We start from the raw sequence: 24,879 nt of genomic DNA on the forward strand, positions 1-24,879 counted from the left end.
TGCTGGTTCAAGGGCCACTCTATTGAGTAACGAGGTGGTGGACTCTGTCATTGCCTGTGTGTAGTGTAGCATCTCCTAAGTAGGGGGCTCTCAAAAGATGGTTGTGGAATGAATGAATAAATGCAGAAAGGAGGTCCTGACATCAAAGATCTTTTGACTATCATATACCAGTGCACAGTCTTTTATTAATTTTTACTTATTTGTCCACCTATTTATTTTTTGCAGATGACTCTGTTTCATGGGTCAGTGCAGAAAACTTATGGATTTTGGGCAGATATATGGTTCACCTATCCTTTGAAGAAATTATGAAAATTAGTCCTATAGAAGTAAGTTGGAAAAGTGCATTTACATGTTCCCATCACTAATACTTCTGGGGTAAGGTGTATTCTAAACCTCTCACGTTCAGCCAGCCAGTCAAGGTGCCCTGGGAAATGAACACCCACCGCAGCTCAACATAACTTGAGCATCTAAAGAAAATTCCTGGAATAAGACCTCAAGCAGTCAGTCATTGGATTGTGTTCTAGTGTAGAAAAGCGAAGAAAAGAAAAAGAATTGTGGACAATTAAGATAGCTCTGATGTGAAAAAACATGATCTATAAATGTTGGCTACGCACCAAAAATCATTTAAGGGTATTTTTGTACTCAAGAAAGGCCAAGGACAATAGCTGTAGAGTTTCCGGTCCTTGGAAGCACGAACACAAATGGAAAGCGACGTGGATTAATAGCTACTTCTATTTATGGTTACTTCTATTGATAGCTACTTCAGCATGTGTGATGATTGGATTTTAACTCTAGAGTTTACAGTGGAGAAATACACATATTCGAGGTTACTTAACTCACCGGTCAGGTGTCTTTCTCCTTCTGATATCGGCCCGATGACACTAAAATCCCTGGGGCAGCATGATTTTAGAATGCAGCCTCCAAAGAATGCTGCCCACAGGGAGGCATTCGTAAGCAGTTTGGGGCTTGCCACCAGCTTTTATCTTGTGTGCCCTGACTTTCTGCTGGCCAGTGAGAGAAGTGTTTGCATCAGATGACTGGCTTGTTCAAGGACCGACTGACCCAGCAATATCTGGTTATTGTGAAACCAGAGGCAGAACGAGGTTCCTCTTTTTACCTGGGAGGCTGGAAATATTTCAAATGTCTCTCAATTTTATAATTCCCAGTTATAAAATGGATTAAACTTCCATTTTACTCTCCAAAAGAAGTTGAGTGAATTTCAGGAAGTCGATAGAGGTTAAATTCTTAGGAAACTGGGCCCCTAGCGGGGAATTTCTGAGATCCAGATGCCATTTGCACCATTTCTTCATCTTCTAAAAATGTAGAAAAGGGAGGTGAAGCCACAGAGTGCCAACGCTAAGAGGGAATTTCATGTGGACGAAGAGTACAATTCTTGAGGGAGAGACAGCTTTGTGAGACCTTTAAGTGCAGAGTAACCATGCGTTGAAATATAGGAGACTTCAATGCGAAAAAGTGAACAAGAATAGAAAGAATCTGAATAGCATATTTAATAAAGTTGAATGTATTATATATATTTGCATAATATAGGTGTGTTATATATTATGTAAATATACATTTACATATATATTATATACATATATTCAACTTTGTATCTTACAAAGAGAACACACACTCTTTTTTATCACCTGAGGGTTATTTATAAACTGACTCATCTATTAAACAAATTCCAATTCCCCAAAGCAAACAATTTATGGACCATATTCTCTGACCTCAATAAAGCAAATCTAGAAATAAATGTGCAAATATTAGCTTTAAAAAAGTTCAACTGCTCAGATAGTAAAAACAAACAAACAAACAAACAAACAAACAAAAAACTTTCCTAAATAACAGTTGGGTTGAAGAGGAAACTAAAGCAGCAGTGACAGACCATTAAGAAATCAATGACACTTATGGTTACCAAAGGGGAGAGGGGGTGGGAGGCATAAATTAGGAATTTGGGATTAGCAGATACAAGTTACTATATGTAAAATAGATAAACCACAAGGTCCTACTGTATAGCACAGGGAACTGTATTCAATGTCTTGTAATAAACTATTATAGGGAAAAAGAGAAATCAATGAAAATGAGAAATGGGCACCTCCAAGTGCCAAGAGTAGGGCACAGCATGGACCACCAGGGCGGGGCTGCACGGGGTCCCTGCATCCCGCCTCGCTGATCTTCCTGTCCTTGTCCCCCAGATTGGGCTGTTTATCAGCTATGACAACGCCACCAAGCAGCTGGACACGGTTTATGACATCACACCTGAACTGGCCCAGGCATTTCTGGAGAGAATCAGCTCCTCCAACTTTGATGTGAGGAATACCTCTACCATCCACAGGCAAGGGGCGTGGGCGCTGGGCCCTTGGAGCTGTTTCCCAAGATGCCATCTAAGCATCAGCTTCCTCTGAGCAGCAAAAGACCCGGGGAGGAAAGGGAGGTGGCTGGTCCATGTCTTTGGATAGTTCCATGTCTTTGTGCATGTGAGGGAGGTGTTTCCCCAAAGAGATCCCTTTCAAGAGGTTGTGAAGTGGGGAAGAAAACAAATGCTTTTTAAGCATCTCCTATGTGCCAGTCATTTTATACAACCTTATCAAGTGCTAAGATTCCAGCTCTGGGCACGAAAATGGAACATTTTAAATAGTACTCCATCCATTCCAAGGTAAATGTGTAATTTCCAAGAGGTTGGGTTGAGTATTGGAAATAGCTCATGGGTCCCCATATTTGTGAACCCCTTGTTATCCAGACTCTCAGGTGGGGAGCCCTGGGATGAGATCAGCTCTAGAATTTAGTGATTGTAACATGATCCCCCAGAACCATTTCCAGCAGGGGAGGACCAGGAGCTGTACACCTGGTGACCCCAGAAAGGGTTTGAATGTTGGGGGTGTGTGTGCAGTGGGGAGGGGCGACGGGCACTGTTCACCCATCTTCTCTCCATCTCCCAGGGCCTTACTGTCACAGTGCTTTCCTCTGACATTACCACATGACCTTACGTTTTTCAAAGCACTTGCAGAGAATGTTCTCATATAAAACTCTGAACACCTTCTTGCCCTATCCTTAGTAATTTTCACCATTAGCATGGCTCCCATTTTTTTTTTATAGTTACACCAAAAATAGCTTAGCGATTAAGAATATGGGACCTGGAACCAGAGTTCCTGGGTTTAATCCTGGCTCTGCCACTTACAAGTTGTGTGATCTTGGCCATGTTACTGCACCTCTCTGTGCCTCCATTTTCCCATCTGTAAAATGGGAGCTACTAAGCTGCCTACCTCATTAAGACCCTTGTAAAGATTAAGAACATCTGCACAATATGGGGATATATGTATACGTATAGCTGATTCACTTTGTTATACAGCAGAAACTAACACACTATTGTAAAGCAATTATACGCCAATAAAGATGTTAAAAAAATAAAGAACATCTGCAAATAGTAAGTGGTCAAGAAATATTAGTTATCCTTAACATGGTTATTAATATTCAGTCTTCACTTCTTCTGAGTCTTCTTTTTTCATCAGACACACTTTCAGATCCTTTCCCTGGCCAGGTTGCTTTCCGGTGGACATGTCTGAGAGTGTCAGTGTCTGATCATGATCGACCAACTGGTCCAGCCATGCTAAGTTAAGTAGATTTCATACTAATGCTAAGAGCATCCACTAATGAAGTGCTTAGTATCCACCAGGAAGTATGCTAATTAGTTGGTATGCCTTTTCTCATTTAACTCTCACAGTATTCCTCATTCCTTCATTCATCGTATTTAAGGAAACCTCCCCATTAAAAGCTTAGAGAGGCAGGGCTACCCTGTACAGTAGTACAGCGTATGCACTGCACAACCATGTGCTGCAGCCTTTCAGAGAAGTTAAGCAACTTGCTACAGGTCAGATGTCTCGTAGAGCTGGGCTTCAAACTCCAGTTGGCCTGAAGCTATGTTCTTAACCACTAGATGCAGTGCTCCCCGTTAGACCAGGATTCAAATCCCATCTCTGCTCCTACGTTGTTCTGCCTCTTGTGTGTTTTTTTTAAACATTAAATTATTTTATTCAATAGATTTTTTTTCATTAAGAAGTTTATTTATCAAAAAAAATTTTTTTAAACATTTTTATTGGACTATAATTGCTTTACAGTGGTGTGTTAGTTTCTGCTTTATAACAAAGTGCCTCTTGTGTTTTTTCCCTTTTGAAGTCACCATTATCTGGTGGTGTTGGTTATAAAGCACCCTGGAAATAAACCTCTGCCTCAGAGAATCCCTCAGGGTGGACAAACCCCTTATCTCTGAGTGGAAAATTGGGGTTTTTCTGTGGCTAATTGAGCACATGCTTTCCTTGTGCCCCTTATTGCCTCAGGAGGAGAGATGGCAGAGTTGGATGGATCTAGATTTAAGGCCCGGCACCACTACTTGCCTTGGGCAAATCACTTGATCTCTCTGAGTCTCAGTTGACCCTTCTGTGAAATGGGGCTAATGAGAGCACCTACCCTGCAGGGTTGTGATGAGATAATCCAGGTAAAGGGCTCAGCACAGTACCTGGTACGCGGCAGCTGCTATGATCGTGACCTCTTGGTTCTAACTGGGGTGGGGCTGGGGCTGCGGCCCCCAGCTCTGCGCCCTCCACCAGCATCCCTTATCTTCTCACACAGGCTGGGGCTGCTGGTTTGTTTCTACGATGACCTGGAGCTGCTGGACGCCGCTGTGGCCCAAGTCCTCCTTCACCAGATGATCAAGTGCAGCCACCTGAGGGGCTTCCAGGCTGGTGTTCAGAAGGTGCAGAAGGGCTACAGGGCCCTGGAGCCTCAGCATCAGTTTCACCAGCCAGAGAAATGGGAAGAACAGTCTTGCCTGGCCTTTGAGAGAAAACATGTAGGGTTTATCAAGATCTAGGTCCAGCCACGCAGGTGGTATCTCAAACACTGGGATGAGCTTAAAATGGGAAGAAACAACAAAAAATGGTAGGAAAAACTTGAATAGATCAAAATTCAATCAGAGCGGCCACTTCAAACTTAAATGTGCATAAGGTTGCTTGGGGATCTTAAATGCAGATTTAAGGTCTGGGTGGGACCCGAGGCTCTGCATTTCTGACAAGCTTCCAGGCGATGCTGAAGCTGCTGGGCTGGTGACCATGAGCGGCATAGCGAGGAGATACAGCAGCGGTTCTCGAACCTGGTTCTATGTTAGTGACACGCCCCTCCCCCAGGCTCTACCCCCCCAGAGATTCTCTTGTCATTGGTCTGGGCTGTGGCCTCAGGTGATTCCAATGCAGCCAGGGTGGAGAGCACTGGAATGGAATGTATTTACTGAGCTCCTAGACCAAGGTTTTGGACCAATAGGCACATGGGGACTGTCTCATTTCCCTCCTCACTCCATCTCTCTTTCCTTTCTTCCCTTAAAGTCTTAATTCTGCCCGGCTTCTCTCACTTCTTTTTGTCTTTCTCATTGTTTTAATTGAAAAGATGACATGAGAGCAGTATTCAAGAAAATTTGATAACATCGTCAATAATTCCATAGCAGTTTCTCACACATCACAAAACCCTCAGTCCCATTTGGAATTGTACATAGTAGGCATTGTCTTGGTCAGTGCATATTTTTGTTTTCCAGGAAAAGCATCCTTCCCAAGCAAGCTTGAGCAAAAATAAGAAAATAAATGTGTTTTAAGGTCACAGGGGTAGCTGTGACCAAGAAGAAAGTCAGATACAATGAGATATGAGAGAACCCTTTGGATCATCTAGGTCAGTAGTTCTCAAACCTGAGGATGCATCAGAATCACCTGGAGGGCTTGTTAAAAACAGCTTGAAAACATACCCACATCCAGAGCCTCTGATTCAGGAGGTCTGGGGCGGAGCCTGAGAACCTGCATTTCTAACAACTTCCCAGGTGATGCTGATACTACTGGTCAAGGACCACACTTTGAGAACCACTGCTTTAGGCCTTTTGCAGATGTGGGAGCCGAGCTTTAGGGAAGGGGAGCTGCTGAATTTGGAGAAAGCCAGGAACTGTGACAGCTGTTTCTCTCACTTTACTCTGCTGCCCCCAAGTGGCCATCTAGAACACTTGCGTACATTCGTCTGACATGAATGTATGGTTCATGCAAGTTCAGGTGTTAAAACGTGAACCGTTCTCATTTTTTTGTACAGAGGTCACGTTGCAATAGATGAGTTTATCACCTTCTGTACTGGAAGCAGTTGGGAAACACACTTGACTATAACTAGACAGGCATGTTACAAAAAATAATGAAGGGGATCACAGAAATATGAAAACCTGTAACACATGATTTTAAATGAAAAATATAGAGCAGAAAATTGCACTTGTGTTCATGTTACAACTATGTAAAGACTACATGCCACAGTTTATTTATAAAGGCATAAGAAGTTTTGGAAACATATGCACCCAATTGCTAATCATAGTAATTTTTTTTGAGGTAAGATTTTCAGAAGACTTTCACTTTCTTGTTACTGTTGAGAATTATTTTTACATAGATTATATATTATTATGAACCCCCCCCCCCCCAGCTATTTCATGAAAGAAAAGCAGCCATATAGACAGGATATAGAGTTCAAGGTCATAAAAATAAAATAGTTGCTACGGGAGTGTGGCTGAGTTACGGGTGAAGTGAACAAAATTTCCTTCTGCCATGCTTTAAGGTTGATTTAATAACAAATTAATATTTAAATGAAGCATAAAGTGAATTTGTAGCATACGAAAGTCAAGGCCAGAGGAGGTGGTGTTCTCAGTGGAGCGACTCACGGTCTGGGCTTAGCAGGAGTCCCTATCCTTTTGACAGGGAAGGGTGGGCCGAGGGTGCATCCCGGGGTGTAGTCAGAAGGAACCACCATCTTGCTTGCTATCGACCCTCATCCCAGCTTGCTCCCCTTCTAGCTCAAAGCCGACCTCCTGGAAATTGCCACAGAGAACCAGACCCTCAATGAGACCCTGGGCTCTTTGTCGGATGCAGTCGTGGGCTTGACCCACAGTCAGCTGGAATCCCTCTGCCCTGAGGCTGTGCACGGTGCCATCTCGACCCTCAACCAGGTCTCAGGCTGGGCCAAGAGCCAGGTCGTCATCTTGTCTGCCAAATACCTGGCCCATGAGAAGGTCAGTTGGAGCTTGAACTCTATTTTAATGCCCTGAGACCCAAGGGCCAGTTATACACACACAACAGGGGCAGCCAATCAGTAAGAAGATGGTGCCAAGGGGGACTCCCTGGGTTCGAATCCTTGGTCTGCCACTTATTAGCTGTGTGACACTGGAGAACTGGCTTAACTTCTCTTGGCCTCAGTGTCCCAGTTTGTAAGACGGGGATACAGTAGCACCTGTTCCATAGGATTATGTGAGTCAGCGCACAGGAAGAGATTAGAACAACACGTGACCTAGAGTATGAGCTCAATGAGTGTTAGCTATCTCTGGGTTAATCATTTAAGCTTCCCAACAACTGTCTGAGGTCAGTGGTGTTATAGCCTCCATTTTCCAGGTCATTCATAAGAGGCACAGAGTGTAAAAGGGAATTGCCAAGGCCACATGAAAGGGACAGAGCTGGGATTGAACCCAGGGCATCTGGCTTCAGAGCCTGCTTGCTTCACTCCCATGCTGACTACTTCCATCATGGCGCCATGACCAATGCCCACCCATTCTTACTCAAGACCAAGGATAGACCATTCATCTTGTCCCTTCAGGACTTCTGGTGACTTTTGTTTGAAGGGTTTGCAGACCTTCTGTTTTGACTGGGGCCACAGGGGTCCACTCTGTGAATTTGATTTTAGGGAGCTGAGGGAGACTGTCTTGTTCCTCACAGCCCTGGACCAAGAGGCTTGTCTCATTCCTGTGTCCAGCTCTTCCTACAGCGGGGTGAGGTGACTTTTGCTAAGAAGCCAAGAGCTCAAAAGGTCTTGCCTTCTTTGGGAACAGTAAGAGACTGTCCATTCTACAGGGACTAACTACAGGAAACCACTCAACGGTTTTTTGCAGAACCAAGGAATGTCTCTGATTATATTACATCTAGCGTCTTCACTCCAAAGGAGAGGGGGAAAAACCAAGCGTGATTCCTGTTAGAGTGGCCAGCTATAGTTGTATTTGTCATAAAATATCAGACTCATGTCCTGAAACACTTCTTTACTTCAACTCAAAGCTTCCACATGAAGGTAGATGAGCGTGGGGCTTTGCCGTGTCAGATGCCTGCCGGTGACATATTGAGGCCAATACTGAGGCCAGTGGGCTTTCTCAAGGTCCCATGAGAGGGGGTGGGCTGGGTAAACTGAGAGTCCCACGACCTACCTGACGGTTCTTGCCAATTGTTGCCAACGTGGGCCCAGTATCGCCTGATGTTCAGATTTTTTTTTTTTTTATAAAGCAGAAACTCTAATATGGAATTTTATAAGATTCCTCCAATATTTAAATCTTGTCAGCTAGTTCAGATTACACACAGAAAAGCCCATTGCCTGGTCAGCTGTGGCACATGGATGGCACACTGCTAGTTGTGCTGTGGCCTCAGGTGGCATAGTAATTCCCCCAGTGGTACAGTTACTGGTGTCTTGTGTTTTGATACTTAACTCTCTTTCCTGATGGAAGGAAGGAGGATCTGGGAGGGCAGCTTGTGTCTTGGTCACGGTGGTGCCCCAGCACCCATCCGGATACTTGGCCTGCAGTAGGGCCTAGTAAACGTCCGAGGGGTGGAGGCCCGGAGCTGGGCCTCATCCTCGCTGGCCGGTGCCCCCAGGTGCTGTCCTTCTACAACGTCAGCCAGATGGGCGTGCTCCTGGCTGGGGTGGGCACCCAGGCCTTCCACGCCATGGACCGCAGGGACCTCGTGCAGCTCCTGAGAAGCGCCGTCTCCCTGCACGTGTCCGACTTGTCACCTGCCCAGCAGCACGGTGTCTTGAGCAAGGTGAGAGGGAAATGTCTGGTCCGCAGCCCCGGGGCTCACAGAGCGTGTGGTTTTGGGGCTTTGTGAGTGGGCTGTGTCTTTAGGTGGGGTTGTTCTGAACCTGGAGAACGCCTTCTCCTGATGCCCACCTTCTCTCCTTTCCAGAAGGAGCCTCTGGGGGTTGTGCCTTATTCTCTCCAGACCCTGGTGCTCTCCCCAGCCAGTCGAATCTGGAAGACTTTTCTTCAGTTAGATTTCTTGCTGTAATAATGTTTTAGGAGTTTGGTTTTCAAATGTGAAAATGAATCCTGAATCCCCCTAGTGCTTCTGAACGCCCCTCCTTTCATGCTCTGAAGCCACGTCCATATTCCTCTTTCTCATGTGCAGTGGGTCTTCTGGGCATCCTATTCTATCAGACCTGCCAGGTCCAATTGTACAATCTGTTAAGAAACCAACCCAAAGGGTTCAGCCTAATTTTAACCAACACCTTGCAGATAGCTGTCACGCCTATGGTTAAATTAAAGAGTGTGGGTTTTGGAATAAGACAGACTTGGGCTTAAATCTCATGTATCGGCTTTCAGCCTTACTCGTTAAGCCTTGGTTTTCTTACCTGTAAAATGGGGATAAGGATCGTCTCCACCTCATTGGGTTGCTGAGCAGACCTGATGGATTTTATTGCCAGTGAAGCACTAGACAGAGTGCCTGGCCCTCACCCAATGCTCCATGTACCTTCTACAAGGTCGTTATTATGTTTCTTCTCACTTTTGACAGGTGATGGAAGCAGGAGATACCGCCTCGGGCATTGTGGAAATACAAGGGGCTTTCTTTAAGGAAGTGTCTCTCTTTGATTTATGGAAGGAACCTGGATTCAACCCCACAGTCCTGAAAGAGAAGGAGCTCCGGCGGAGTCAGGTACGACTGTGACTCCCAGAGGTGGTGCCTGGGTTTCTGACTGTCTTGTGGGAAAGGTCTGTTCTAAGGTTAAGTTGGTAAAAGAAACTTATTTCTTGTGATTAAACTCAGGAGATAGAATAGCGTAGTGTTAAGTTAGACGAGACCCGAGTGTGAATTCCGGGGCTGCTGTTTATTAACTTTGGGGTCACTGCTTCTCCTCCCGCGGCCTCAGTTTGCTCATGTGCAAAACGGGGATCATTTCTCATGAGAATCATGCTGGGCAGTGCACTGTACATAAGAGCAGTTATTACTGGGGCCTCCTGGGGAGGGTTGTGCTGTGGAGGCCGACTTGTGGCCTCGGAACTTCCCCTGACTTGCTTTTCATTCCCTCACTCGTCAGTGTTTGTGGAGCCCCTGCCCCCCAGGTGCCAGGCGCTGTGCGTGGTGCTGGGGACACAGAAGCGAACAAAACAGAGGGAAATCCCTGCCCTCAGGGGGCTTCCATCCTAGCAAGGGAGACAGTGCGGAAGGTCAGCAATTAAACGTGTGCCCTGTTAGGTGGTAGATGATGCTGATGAGTGCTAAGGAGGAAGTAAACCAGGGGGAGGGCCAGGCCTTTTAGGGGTTGGGGAGTGAGCTGTTTAGACAGGTGACCTCGCTGAGCTCAGAGAGGTTGTGGAGTGGCCGCTGTGAGGACCGCCTTCTACCCAGGGCAAGAAAGGGAGCTGAGGGGCGTCTGAGAAGGGACAGGATCTGACTTTGGTTTTCGAAGCATCACTCTGGCTGCTGCTTGGGGACTGAGTTGAGGAGATCAGGGAGGAAACAAAGGGACCAGTTAAGAGGCTACTGCGTACAGTGGCCTGGACCAGGTGGTAGCAATGCAGGTGGTGACCAATGGTCAGATTCTGGATACATTTTGAAAGTCAACAGTGACAGAATTGGCTGTCAGATTGGATGCGGGTGTGACAGAGGGGAGGCATCAGGCCTTATGTGCCCATGATCTGTTGCTGGTTACCCACCAGCTCCAGGTTCAGTGGGGTAGCAATTATTTTATTATTTACTCCCATGGTTCCCAAGGCTCTTGCTTAGGGTCGTTCACAAAGTTGGATTCAGCTGGTGGCTGGGCCTGGCGTCTCATTCATGTGTCTGACATCTGGGCTGGGGAGACTCAAACAGCTGGGGGTGTCTCTGTCTGTTTGGGTGTGGTCTCCCCATGTAGTGGGTTGAACGGTACCCCCCAAAAGTTATGTCCACCCAAAACCTGTGGGTGGGAATGTGACCTTATTTGGAGAAAAGGGTCTTTGAAGATTTAATTAAGGTCTCAAGATGAGATCCTTCTTGATTATCTGAATGGGCCCTAAATCCAATGACAAGTGTCCTTATAAGAGCGGAAAACGCAGACAGCAGAAGAGAAGACAGACTTGAAACACACAGAGGAGAAGGGCACGTGAAGACGGAGTCAGAGACTGGAGGTGTGCAACCACAAGCCAAGCAGAAGCCAGCAGAAGCTGGAGGAGGTGGGGGAAGATTCTCCCCAAGAGCCTTCGGAAGAAACCTAGTCTGCCAACACCTTGAATTTGGACCTCTGGCCTCCAGAGAATAAATTTCTATTGTTTTAGGCCACCAGGTTTGTGGTAATTTGTTAACGGCCTTTCTAGGTGTCGAATACTGTCCAGAACGGTGGCTTTGGGCAGCTGGCTTTATAGGGGTGGTTCAGGGCTCCCAAGGTGTGTGTCCCGAGAGAGAGCTGTGAGAAGCTGTCATCTTTGGCGACCTTGGAAGTCAAATAGCATCACTTCTGCTGCGCTCTGTCTGTTGAGGCTGTTGCAAAGCCCCCCACCATGCCACCCACCTCCAGCTACAAGCAGACTCCATCTCTTGATGGGGGAGTGGTTCCGGAAGCTTCTAGAAGAGCATATTAGGCAGAAAATATGTGATCACTTTGGAAAATATGGCCTGCCACGTATGCCTTCAAGATATTTTTGTCTCAGCAACTGAGTTGATGGAGGTGCCATTTCCTGAGATGGCGGAGATGATGGGGGGACCCTGGAACTTGATCCTGTGCCTGAGGAAATCTCTGGGGCCACACACAGAGTGCCTGGAACTTACCTCCCCTGCTGCTCCTTTCTCCTGGGCTCAGCTGTCATGTCACCGATGCCTCCGCCTAATGCCAGCTCATAATTTATTCTGTTTAGGGAATTATGTTCAAAGTTTCAGAGTCTATAAAATAGATGAATGTCGTATTTGATCGTACATGCACGTTAGGTGTTCTGTAAAATTATGTTCCTTGAAACAAATGACCCCCCTGCCTACTAGGCCTTGCTCTCCTGGGGGCCCACCTGGGAGGGCTTGAGGGGAGCGCTATTGTGAGCAGGACTTACTTTACTGATGGAACTTTCTAGCCCATCCTGGTCTATTCATCCATCCATTTTGTTTCCTGGGATGCCATGTGTTCAGAAACAGCAGGTGGACATGAAAATAGGGGCTCTAGGGGGTCCTCAACTGGGCAGTGGCTTCTTAGAGGACATGAAGTAAACTTCTAGGCTTGCTGCCCTGGCTTTGCTCCTCATTCACCTCCTGGAGCACCGGATCACCTAGGGTGTGAGAGCATGGACTCTGCAATTACCTGACACCAGCTCAAGTCCCAGCTCTGCCGCTTAGCAATTGTGTGGTTCTGGGTAAGTAACAAAGCCTCCATTTTCCCATCTGTAAAATGGGAGCACAGGACTCATCACAGTAGGTGAGTGCTCCATCCCCGTGGCAATCATTCTCTTCCCTCAGGCCTTGTTCCTGTTTGAGCTTCTGTCAAAGACAACCAGGAGGCCCGAGGAGCTCTTGAGGTAAGCCTGGGGCTGACCAGCCCTCTGGAGTCTCCCTCCCGAGGAGCCTATTTCCCAGGAGGGAGAGTTGGACAGTCCTGCCTGCAGCTGGTGCCAGATCAGATCTGCCTTTGCTTGCTCCTTCTTTCCTCTTCCCTACTCCCCTTTTCTCCTGGGTTGCTGTTTTGTTTTGTAGCGCAGGGCAGCTGGTCAAAGGTGTGATGTGCTCCCACATTGAGGCCATGAGCGTGGACTCCTTTCTGGCTCATTTCCAGTATTTTGAGAACAACTTCTCTCTGCTTTCACCGTATCAGGTACCCTTGAAGCACTTCCTTGTTTCTAATTCTCTCTCCCTACCCGGTCGCTGGGTGGATTAACTGTGGTGTCTTAAGATACTTGTGCCAGGATTGTACTGATGCAAGTGATGATATGGGGCCAAATACTGAGTCAGGTTTTCTCCAATTTCTTTTTTAAAAGCTCCACATACCTATGTCTCTACAGCCAGAGTTTCAGCAGATTAGCTCTTCTATACCCAGATTTGAACCCCAAAATTCAGTTGGAAGGGATACCGTTTTGCATGTTCACAATTATGCTTTCCTGGGCCTGCAGGTCATACCCTCATCTAACTTTCATACCCTTTCCAGAGGTAGCCTAGAATGGAAATAGTCCTCTAGGAGAATTTAATTTTTCATTTAAAACTTCATTTTCCAAATAGTTAGGGAGACTCTTTAACCCTTTGGGGAGACCAGAGGCAGTGACTGACTTTCACTGTATCTAAGTAAGTAAAAGCGGGCCTTGGGGGGCAGCTTTTGGACTTGGAGTGCAAACGGTCGGCTGTACAGAGTCTGAGAGAGTGAGCAGGCGGCCTGGTGCATTTCAGATCTGAATGAAAAGTTTCCAAACAATGACTTTTCTTCCCGAGAGCCAGGAAGGGAAAAGCTGTGTGTATAATCCTTTGAGCTCATTAGAGGAACATGCAGATTTTTAATGAAGCCTGTCATTTCCCTCAGATTGTTCATTCTGTCAGTGGTTATCAAACTCGAGCTTGCATCAGCATTGTCTGGAAGGCTTGTCCACTGGGTATAACGTTTCAGTTTTGGCGGATGAATAAGTTGTGGAGATGTGCTGTACAACACAACACCTGCAGTTAACAATATGGTATCTGCATTTCACAATTCGCTAAGAGGGTTGCTCTCAAGTTATGTGCTCTGTCCACAAAAACCAAAACAAAGGGACAGGAGGACACTTTGGGAGCTGTTGGCCATCCCTGTTACCTTGATTGATGTTTGCATATGCCCAACTCATCAAAGTGTACACATTAAATATGTGCAGTTCTTTGTATATTGATTATACCTCAATAAAACTGTTAAAAAACCAGAGATTGCAGAGCCCCACTTGCAGAGTTTCCCTGGGGTTTCTGGGGTGAAGCCTGATACTTTTCATTTCTAATGGTTCCCTGGTGAGAACCACTGAACTATATTAAAAGCCTTGCCCAGGTAGGGTGGGAAGCAGGTTATTTCTGAAACCTGGACCTTGGCATGGCTGTCTCCTTCCACTCATCAAACTGATGCAATGAATGGAGTTCAGGCCAGCTTTGAGGAAGACCTACATGTTCAAACAGGAAGAGTTGTCCCAATAAAGCTCCTTACCTGATTTTGCCCAGCTCTCAGAACCTTCAAATACCAGTTAATCAGAAAATTTGCCTTTATTGTTTATCTTTTTGCTGAAAGCACATTATTATAAAACAAAACAATAGAGAGAAAGTAAAGTTTCTCCTAGAGCATGGTTTTCAGCAGGGGAGCATTTGGCCATATCTGGAGACACCTTTGGTTGTCACACCTGGGGGAGATGGTGCTGGCACCTAGCAGGTAGAGGCCAGGGATGCTACTTAACATCCCATAATGCAGAGGACTGCTCCTGCAACGCAGTTATCCTGTCCAAAATGTCAGTAGTGCTGAGGCTGAGAATCCCTGCTCCAGAAGTAACTACAGAGAAAGTTTGCTATTGACTTGGAGAATTTTTTGTATATATAGAACATATCTACATGTAATTTAAGACACACAAATGAGCTCATACCATACACAATGTTCTGTTTAAATGTATATAACACGCGCCTGCACACACACACACACGCCCACACATAAATCTACCGTATGGAAACAAAGTAGTTGCATAGTATTCCATTGTATGGCTATACCATAATTTACTTAACCAGTCCCCCACTGATGTATATTAAGGTTACATCTCACTTGCTTGCAGTTATAAATAAAACTGTGGTGAGCATTCTCAGACTTAAATTTTTGTGCGCATCTTGTTATTGCCTCAGTTTCCTCATCCATAAATTGGGTGCAGTAGTGTTACCTACACTGTAGGGTGTTCTGTTTAATAAGTGAACGTATGTAAAGCGCTTAGAACAGTGTCTGACACACCGAAAGCACAATCTATGTTTGCCCTTGTTATTATTGGACTAAATTCCTGGAACTGCTTTAATCTTTTAGATTAATTGTTTGGCGTGGAAATACTGGGAAGTTTCCAGGTCCTCTATGCCACCCTTCCTCTTGGCTACACTCCCGTAAGTGAACATCAGTCTCCCTTTCTGGCTCAGCAATAAGATTGGCAGGTGTCACCAAAGCCAAAGTGATTCTCTCTCCCTGGGTGTTGGTGAGGAAACAGGGGCAAGTGGACAGTGCCTTCGACAGTTAAGTCCTTGAGAATCAGGATTTAAATTCTGAGCCTTATGTTGATATTTTAGACAGACTCTCTTGCTTTTTCTTGTTATTTAAAAACCAAAGCCAAAGCAACCCGAGCCTGAATGAGTGAGTGCCAGTGAAGCAGGTCACATCTGGGCTGGCCTCACAGCTGTGTCCAGGCTCCAGGGGAATCAGGGCTGATGGGAGCAGTGGGGATTTCTCCTGGTATGTGTGGGTGTTCAGGCATGGGGGTCAGCCCTGCTTTTTAAATATGGTCTGGACACTGTTTCCCTCTTTTCCTCTTTATTTCCCTCTCCCTTCTCTTGCTGCCTTTGTCTTCATTGAATTAAAAATATTTGTTGAGTGCTTACTACATACTAAGCTCTCAGAGATAAGTAAATTTTCCCCTTATAAGAGCTTACAATCTCATGGAGGAAAAACAGACAAGCATGAAGCCAATTGTAATATCAAGTTGATATTTGGTTGAAAGTGACAGAACCTTGACTCAAACTGGTTTAGGCAATAAAAGGTAATTTTGGATTCAGGAAAGTCCAGGGATGGACTTCAGGCATGGCTGGATCCAGGGGCTCAAATGAGAAGGGCAGAAAGGTCAGGGAGGGCTTGTGTGACGCCTTGGGGTGTTTTACTTGTATTCTGGGAGAGATCATCACCACTGTCCATATAGAGGATGGAGTGCAGCGGGCCTGGCTGGAAGGAGAGAGACAGTGGAAGCTTATTTCTGTAAACTTGACCTTGGCATGGCTGTCTTCTTCCACACATCCATGTCTCAGCTCAAATAGTACTGCCTTCAAAGGGGCTCTCCTGGCTGTTCCCATATCATTCTCCATTACAGAGCCATTTGATTTTCTTCCTTACATTCATCACTAGCTGAAATGATCTGTTTTATTAACTGGTTTCTGTGTTTCTTCCCCCTACAGCATCCCAAAGGTAGGGACCTTCCCCTCATGTCTTGTTCATGGTGGTAGCTGGTGCCCAGCACAGTGGTTGGCATGCAGCAGATGCTCTGTATATATCTGCCGAATGAATGAATGAAGAAGTAAATAAGATGGTGATACTAGGACTGGAGAGGCGAGAACAGATTTGAGTAATATTAGCAATGCTAGCAAGGACAGATTTGGGGATAAAGAGACAAAGGAGTCTGGGATGGCAGAGAGGAGGCAGAACATGTTTGGGGGAGGAGGTTGAATTTGCTTTGGGAACAGTCAGGTGGCCATGATGCCACATGGGTCCAGAGCAGTCTTTCTCAACTTTTATTTCATTATTGCCTCCCAAAGGAGAAAAACTTAATCTCTCCCTAATGAGAGAAATTACAAGGAGTAAGATTTTGTTGAGTAGGGTTGAGCTTTGGCGGATCACAAATCATTGTAATAACTAAGATTCCCTGCCCCCATCCCTCCCTCTCCCTGAACCAGTTTCTCCCCACGGGGGTGATATCGCTCCTGTTGAGAATATACGGTCAAGAGCTTGAAGGAGAGTTCTGGACTGGGGTTGACAGAACTGGCAGTCATTTCTCTTACTTTCTCCACTCTCTCCTTCTCGTCTTTTCCCCTCCACTTTCTGTTTTATTCTCTCTTCTCTTTGTCTCCTTCTTCTTCTACTTTTTCATTTCCTTTCTCCTCATCTCCCCTCAACCAGTCCACCAGCCAGCCTCTGTCTATGGAGATCCTATTCTCTGATCAGTGCTGCTGGGTCATGGAAGAAGAGCATGATGGGAAGCTTGTTTCCCACCTGTAGGAGAAGAGCATTATGCGAAGTTTGTTTCCCACCCACAAATTAGGAAAATGATGGGTGGGAGGCTTGCTACCTGCCCAAAGGAGACAGAACATCTCTGGGGAAAACCAGCATTTAAGGAACACCCCTGTGATAAGCTCTTGGGCATACAGACCCTGATTTCAGGGGCAAATACAGAGCAGCCACTGTTTTCCTTCCCTCATTCTCTCCATCTCTCTCCAGGGCTCGCTACCTGGCTTCTGTCCCAGCCTCCCAGTGTGTGCCCTTTCTGATCAGCCTGGGGAAGAGTCAGTTGGACTCCTTGGTTTTAGATTCCCACAAAAAGAATTCAGTCCTCAAGAAAGTACAGCAGTGCCTGGTAAGGAAACTCTTCCTGGGTGACACTTTCACTGGTGTCCCTTCCCCTCCAGGTATCTGTGGCCATCCTGGGGAGCCCTCAGGGGATCTGGCTGGGCTCTCAAGTCTGATGTGATGGCCAGAAGTCCGACTTGTGGGTCTTAAAGCTGGCTCTGAAACCACTGGGTGGAACCCTCTTGGCTACTGGTTCTGGGACTGCCATTCTGGGGCCTGAATGTTGGGAGGCCGCTCTGGAGGACTGGGAGGAGCACAGTACACAGAGTCTGGGTTCCAGACTCACCTCTGCCAGCGCTTGGTTATGTGGCTGTGGACAGGTCACTTCCCCTTCCCGAGCCTCAGTCTCCTCATCTGTAAGATGGGTGCAATAGCACTCTATTCATGGAGTACTGAGGGCATGAAACAGGTAATATATTGTTTAAGGCAAAGGCCCAAAGGGCAGAGGTGACAGCTTCTTTATCTTGAAAAAGTGGATGATATTAGTACTTACCTCTTAAGGTTACTTTGAAGATGAATGGATTAAGGCATGGAAACACTCAGAACAGTGCCTGGCACATAGTAAGCACTCGTTAAATGTTAGCTATTTTTGTCATTTTGAGAAAGAGCTCTGGAGGCTTTCAAGGGCCGTACGAACTTTGAAGTGCTGTTTTGATTATTGCAGTACTATCATTATAGTGGTTACTGAACCCTGAGGTATCCTCAGAGCAATCACAGTGACGCCGACCACAGCCTCACTGAGTGAATGCTCACGATATACAAGTCTTCCACCCACACCCGCCCCCCGTGTGGTCCCCCAGACTTCTGAGGCCGGCACCCCCTGGGGTAAAATTAGGCCCCGTGCCTTCTCTCCAAGTCCATGGCAGCGTAGGCGATTCAGATCCTGGAACCTTTACGAGGTTTGGGGTCAGGAAGTGTTTTACGGGATCACGATCTTGAGCCCCACTGGACCTTTCCACCAGCTCCGCTTGTTGGTTTCAGAATGACTCCGTTGCTGATGAGTACACCGTGGACATCCTGGGAAACTTGCTCTGTCACTTGCCAGCGGCCGTCATCCACCGTGGGGTGTCCCCCAGGGCCTGGGCCACTGCTCTGCACAGCCTCAGAGACTGCCTGGACCTCAGCCCCCAGCAGAAGGTGGCCGTGAGGCTCAGGCTCTTGGAACAGCACGGGTGAGGAGGGCCCGGGCTCGGCTCCAGGGCTGGGGTAGGGGTGCCGGCGAAGGGGCACCCAGCCCTGGCTCTCCTGCCTCCGAGCGGAGTCTCTAACTTAGGACAAGGTTAGACACTTAGATTTATTCTGGAAACATGACCTTTTTTCTTTTGGCCTCAGATTCCCTGTAAGTGAGAATGATAGCTGTTCTACAGGCCTCATGTGGTTGTCACCAATACATCTTGGCTTGTGGAAAGGGAAAGAGTTTCAAAAAGATGGCACTTTACAAATGCATGGAGGTGTTATTATTATTTTTGCTGTGAAACAACACCACCAATAATAATAATGCAAATAATCGAGGCACTGTCAGCTCTGGGTGAGTGAGAATTCCCTGGGGGAAAACAGAGCTGTTCTTTCCCATGCAGAGTTTTCAGAAGTTAGGTCAGATATTTGAGTAGGGCCTAGATATCGGTCAATGGTTAGACAACAAATGTTTTTGGAGTAATTACTGTGTCCCAGACACTTACTATTATATAGAGTTTAAGAGCTGGGACTTGGGAGCTTGACTCCTTGGGTTAAATTTTTCTACCGTCTACTGTCTGTGTGATCTGGGAAAAGATACTCAGTCTTTTGCACTTTATTTTTGCATCTCTTGGATGGGAACAGTGAGAGTCCCCATAGGGCTGTTGTGATGATTAGCTGAGTTAATGCATTAAGTGTTAAAGCACTTACAACAGTGCCTGGCATGTAGTACTGAGTATGTGACAACTGCATTATGACTAGGAATGAAGATACAGTGGTTATTATTAAGTGTGGCTCCTGCCCTCATGGAACTTACAGTCTATTGGGATAATATCGTTAATCAAAGAGTTAAGGGGAGGCTTTTTGGCCAGGGGTGGTTTGCCTTGGTCCTAGGAGAAGGGTTATCATTGCTAATTGGGCAGATCTCCTTTAGAGATATCCTAGTGTGAGGCACTTCCCTGTAGGCATTTGAGGTCGCCATAAGAACAACACTGGATCCTGGGTCAGTGCTGTTATTATTCTGCCAGGCTCGAGAGGAAATTTCATCTTGCTATAGGAGGAGACCATTATGGTAATTTAAAAGGAGCAAATATATCATTACTGTTCTGTTGAGAAAAGGGAGGAAGGAAACACTCTGATGCAAATGACAGAAATTCAGTAGCTCAATTCACACTAAAACATGGGAGTTTACTGAGTTTAGAAATGGATGGGACTTCAGGCATGGCTGGATCTGGGGGCTCAAATGATGTCATCAGGAATATGTTCCTCCCATCTCTCAGCTCTGTATTCTTGGGTGTGGCCTTTATTTTCTCCATTTGGTGAGAGGAATGGCCTCCAATATCCTTTTTACTGCTAGAGATGCCAGAAGAAAGAGAGAGCTTCTCTAGTAGTTCCATCACAATTGCCAGGGATGACTCTGATTGGTCAGCTTGCATCACATGTCTGTTTTCTTGGTTAGGGACGTGGGACCAAGGGATTGACAGCCTCTCCAGGTATAAAGATAATCTTTTCCTAAAAGAAAAAGATGCTGGGGGACAAGGACAAGAGCGTGATATTTCCATTTACTGCTTATTATCTCTCCTTAGACTCCCCCAGAACTGGACAGCTGAGACTACAAAGGATTTGGGACCCTTTCTAGTACTTTTCTCAGGAGATGAATTAAGCTCTGTTGCCACAAAGGTACCTCTGTGTTCTATCTTTAGAAGGCTGAGGGAGTTTGAAGGGGAGAGAAAGTGTGGTTAGTTATATTCCCTTGGGTTTGCTGCCAGTTTGTTTTTCTGGAAACTTCCTCCCGGCCTCAAAGAGCTCAGGTGTTTCCAGCTCCACTCCAGGATGCCCAAGGTTCAGGGAAAGGGAGTGAGGCAGCCGCTAAACGAGCTCAGGGTCTTTCACTTGGCCTCCAGGCAGATGTGCACAGGCTGGGAGCTGTCATTTAGCTGCCACTCTGCTATCTGTGTGCTTCCCACATGCATGCCTGTTCGAGGGCTTACACCCACCAGCGCCATATGCACACGCATATGTGTGTCCAATGTGTGCAATCACATGGGCAAACATATTTAATGCAAAACCAAATCTTTATTGAGCACTGCCTTTGGGTGTAACACTCTACTTGGAGTAACTGTCCAAGAGTTAGACAAGGCTAAGAGGCATGCCAGATGAGCATGTACTAGTCAGCTTCTGCTGCGTAACAAAGCCACACAATCTCACCAGCATGCAACAAGAAGCATTTATTTCTTGCTGACTGATCTGTGGATCTGTGACACTGAGTTTGCCTCTAGGGCTGGGCTACCTGGAGCTTATTCTTCTCACAGTGAAAGTCTGAAACTCTAGAAAAGGGAGTGCAAAGTGCAGTTCTCCTTAAGGCCTGGGCTGGAAAATGGCCGGCTGTTACTTTCTATCAGCCAAAGCAAGTCACATGAGCAAGCCCACCTCAGTGGGGCAGGAAGTCTCCTCCATGCAGGCGGAGGGTGGGGTAAGAGGGGATGTTTGCTGAACAAGAGTTAGATCAACCACAAAGCACATCCATACACCCTCACCCCTGTACTCACACACGCAAGATGTATGTTGTCATACATGCTCAGGGGGCCTGAACACCTGGCATGTCACCCAGGTTCACACATGCAGAGCAACATTCCAGTGTCCGGTCATGGTAAAATCATCTCCTGGGGTGTCCAAACCTAGAGTTATAAGCAGCAGCTGCATATATCTTAAATGCTTATCTAATCTTTTTAAAAAAATCAGCTTTTGAAATCGAAAAAGTCTTGTATCAACATGGTTAAATCTCAGAAACAGTGTACGGAAGTTGCAAAAAAATATGTACAGTAGGATACGAAGTAAATAAATACTAGTTAATTTTAAACACATGCAAAACAATGCCATATGTAAGAGAACTTTAAAAGTACATGAGAATGGTTAATTATCAAATATCAAATTCAGGGTGACAGTTAACTTCTGGGGAAGGAGGGAGGCCAAGGGTGAGGGAGGGAGCTATCAATTATATTTGTGATGTTTTATTTCTTAAGCTGGGTTCTGGGCACATGGGTGCTTTGTTGTATTATTCTCTCTACTTTTTGTTTTAATGCCTGAAATGTTTAATAGAAAGTAATACATGCTCCTGGTTAGAAAATCCCAACTATACCAAAGGCTATAGGATGAGAAGTTTCTCACCCCACATTTCTAGGTTCCTAGCTTCTCTCCTCAGCAGCAGTTGCTGTTCCCAGATTCTTCTTCATCCTTTCTGGAAAATCTTCCTCCTGCCTTTACATGTTCTCCCTTTAAAAATACAAAATGGAAAATACTCTGCTGTGCAATTTGCTCTTTAGAAGTTAACTATTTATCTTAGAGCAGTTTTGCTCGTGACCTTAGCTGCACATGGGAATCACCGGGGAAATTCTAAAAGGGACAGACACATGGACCCCACCCCAGACCAATGGTCTCAGAATCTCTCGGGCAGGGCCCGGGTGTCTGTGGATTTCCCAGGTGCTTCTCACCTACAGCCTGGGCTGGGAACTACTGGCTTAGACTGTGACTCTGATTCTGAAGATTAGAATAGAAGGAGGAACTATAAAACCCAGCGACTTTTGAGACATACTCTTTTGGTGACTGGGACACAGAGACACACAGCTATAGGGAAGCGTTTGATGAATTCTCTAGGCTCTTGGATAGATTACCAATAATATCCTGAGCTTGACAAAGTGCATTAGCTCTAGATGAGCAATGGCACCTTCTCCAGGGCAATCGGAAGCCTCCTCGTTGCTAGTCTTTACCTAGAACTCAGAGATAACTCTTTCCTCCTCCTTTTATACATATAAATTTTAACAAAAATGAACAAACAGTACCAACCCTGAAAGACATAGGCATACATACATTTTATAGATATTATCAGATGGTAATGATGCACCATCTAACAGTCCCACAAAGAAATAAGTATGCATATTTCCTACATCTTGGCCAGCATTAGGTATTATCACTTTATTTTATTATTGACAATCTGATGGGTGAAAAACAATATATACTTATGTTATTGAACACATATTGGATTAGTACTGAGATTGGGTATTATTTTATATGATTCTTTGTAGAGACTAGTTGGGCTAGGGATTAAATTTATATGAGAAGCTGCTACAAGCATACCTCGGAGATATTATGGGCTGGGCTACCGACCACCACAATAAAGTGAATATTGCAATAAATCAAGTCACATGAGTTTTTTTGGTTTCCAAGTGCATATGAAAGTTATATTTACACTATACTGTAGTCTATTAGTGTGCAATAGCATTATGTCTAAAAAAACAATGTAAATACATTAATTAAAAAATACTTTATTACTAAAAAAATGCTAACCATCATCTGAGCCTTCAGTGAAGTATAATCTTTTGCCGGTGGAGGCTCTTGTCTCGATGTTGATGGCTGCTGTCTGATCAGGGTGGTGCTTGCTGGGGTGGCTGTGTCAATTTCCTAAGATAGGACAGTGAAGTTTGATGCATCAAGTGACTCTTCCTTTCACTAATGATTCCTCTGCAGCATGCAGTGCTGTTTGATAGCATTTTACCCACAGAAGAACTGCTTTCACAACTGGAGTCAGTCCTCTCAAACCCCGCTGCTGCTTTATCAACTAAGTTATGATTATGTAATATTCTAAATCATTTGTTCTCATCTCAACCATCTTCACCAGGAGTAGTTCCATCTCAAGAAACCACTTTCTTTGCTCATCCATAAGAAGCAACTCCTTACCCCTTAAAGTTTTATGAGATTGCAGAACTTCAGTCACATCTTTAGGCTTCACTTCTGTTTCTAGTTCTCTTGCTGTTTCCACCACATCTGCAGTTACTTCCTCCACTGATGTCTTGAACCCCTCAAAATCATCCACGGGGGTTGAAATCAACTTCTTCCAAACTTCTGTTAATATTGATGTTTTGACCGCTTCCCATGAATCACAGATGTTCTTAATGGCATCTAGAATTGTTAATCCTTCCCAAGAGGTTTTCAATTTACTTTGCCCAGATCCATCAGAGGAATCATTATCTATGGCAGCTATAGTCTTAAGAAACGTATTTCTTAAATAATAAGACTTGAAAGTGAAAATTATTCCTTGATCCATGGGCTACAGAATGGATATTGCGTTAGAAGGCGTGAAAACAACATCAATCTCATTGGACGTCTCCATCAGAGCTCTTGGGTGACCAGGTGCATTGTCAATGAGCAGTAATATTTTGAAAAGAATCTTTTTTTCTGAGCAGTAGGTCTCAATAGTGGGCTTAAAATATTCAGTAAACCATGTTGTAAACAGATATCCTGTCATCCAGGCTTTACTGTTCCAGTTATAGAGCACAGGCAGAGTAGATTTAGCATAATTCTTAAGGGCCCTAGGATTTTTGGGATGGTAAATGAACATTGGCTTCAACTTAAAGTCACCAACTGAATTAGCCCCTAATGAGAGAATCAACCAGTCCTTTGAAGCTTTGAAGCCAGGCATTGACTTCTCCTCTCTAGCTATGAATGTCCTAGATGGTATCTTTTTCCAATATAAGGCTGTTTAGTGTAGCCATCTTTGTTAATTATCTGAGTTATATCTTCTGGATAACGTTGCTGCAGCTTTTACATCAGCACTTGCTGCTTCATCTTGAACTGTTATGTTATAGAGATGGCTTCTTTTCTTAAGCCTCACGAAACAACTTCTGCTAGCTTCAAACTTTTTTCCTGCAGCTTTCTCATCTCTCTCAGCCTTCATAGAATTGCAGAGAGTTGGTTTTTGCTCTGGATTAGGCTTTGGCTTAAGGGAAGGTTGTGATTGGTTTGATCTTCTATCCAGACCACTGAAACTTTCTCCATATCATCAATAAGGCTGTTTCGCTTTCTTATCATTTGTGTGTTCACTGGAGTAGCACTTTTAATTTCCTTCAAGAACTTTTCATTTGCATGCACAGTTTGGCTAACTGTTTGGTGCAAGAGGCCTAGCTTTCAGCTTGTCTCAGCTTTTGACAAGCTTTCCTCACTAAGTCTAATCATTTTAATTTTAATTTAAAGTGGGAGCCTTGTGACTCTTCCTTTCACTTGAACACTTAAAGGCCATTGTAGGGTTATTAATTGACCTAATTTTAATATAGTTGTGTCTCGGAATAGTGAGCCATGAGGAGAGGGAGAGAGATGGGAACAGCCTATTGGTAGAGCAGTCAGAACACACACTACATTTATTGATCAAGTTCACTGTCTTATATGGGCACGGTTTGTGGTGCCCCAATTACAATAGTAACGTCAAGGATCAAGGATCACAGATCACAGATCACCATAACAAATATAGTAATAATGAAAAAGTTTGAAATATTGTGAGAATTACCAAAATGTGACACAGAGACA

General features: G+C 45.2%; 1 protein-coding gene across 2 annotated transcripts in view; it reads left to right on the top strand.

Moving 5' to 3' along the window:
- Positions 1–24,879, top strand: part of OTOA (otoancorin) — a 96,726-nt gene that overhangs the window by 32,460 nt on the left and 39,387 nt on the right. For both annotated transcript variants that reach the window (XM_082430959.1, XM_082430958.1), the window contains exons 10-21: positions 226–326; positions 2,199–2,338; positions 4,630–4,753; positions 6,863–7,078; positions 8,697–8,864; positions 9,615–9,755; positions 12,519–12,577; positions 12,753–12,870; positions 15,055–15,128; positions 17,221–17,356; positions 18,331–18,521; positions 20,109–20,202. In XM_082430959.1, the coding sequence (XP_082287085.1) occupies positions 226–326; positions 2,199–2,338; positions 4,630–4,753; positions 6,863–7,078; positions 8,697–8,864; positions 9,615–9,755; positions 12,519–12,577; positions 12,753–12,870; positions 15,055–15,128; positions 17,221–17,356; positions 18,331–18,521; positions 20,109–20,202 (1,562 nt within the window). The remainder of the gene's footprint in view (positions 1–225; positions 327–2,198; positions 2,339–4,629; positions 4,754–6,862; positions 7,079–8,696; positions 8,865–9,614; positions 9,756–12,518; positions 12,578–12,752; positions 12,871–15,054; positions 15,129–17,220; positions 17,357–18,330; positions 18,522–20,108; positions 20,203–24,879) is intronic.

This window comes from Balaenoptera physalus (assembly GCF_965194825.1).
Source record: "Balaenoptera physalus genome assembly, chromosome: 16".
NCBI classification, from domain to species: domain Eukaryota; kingdom Metazoa; phylum Chordata; class Mammalia; order Artiodactyla; family Balaenopteridae; genus Balaenoptera; species Balaenoptera physalus.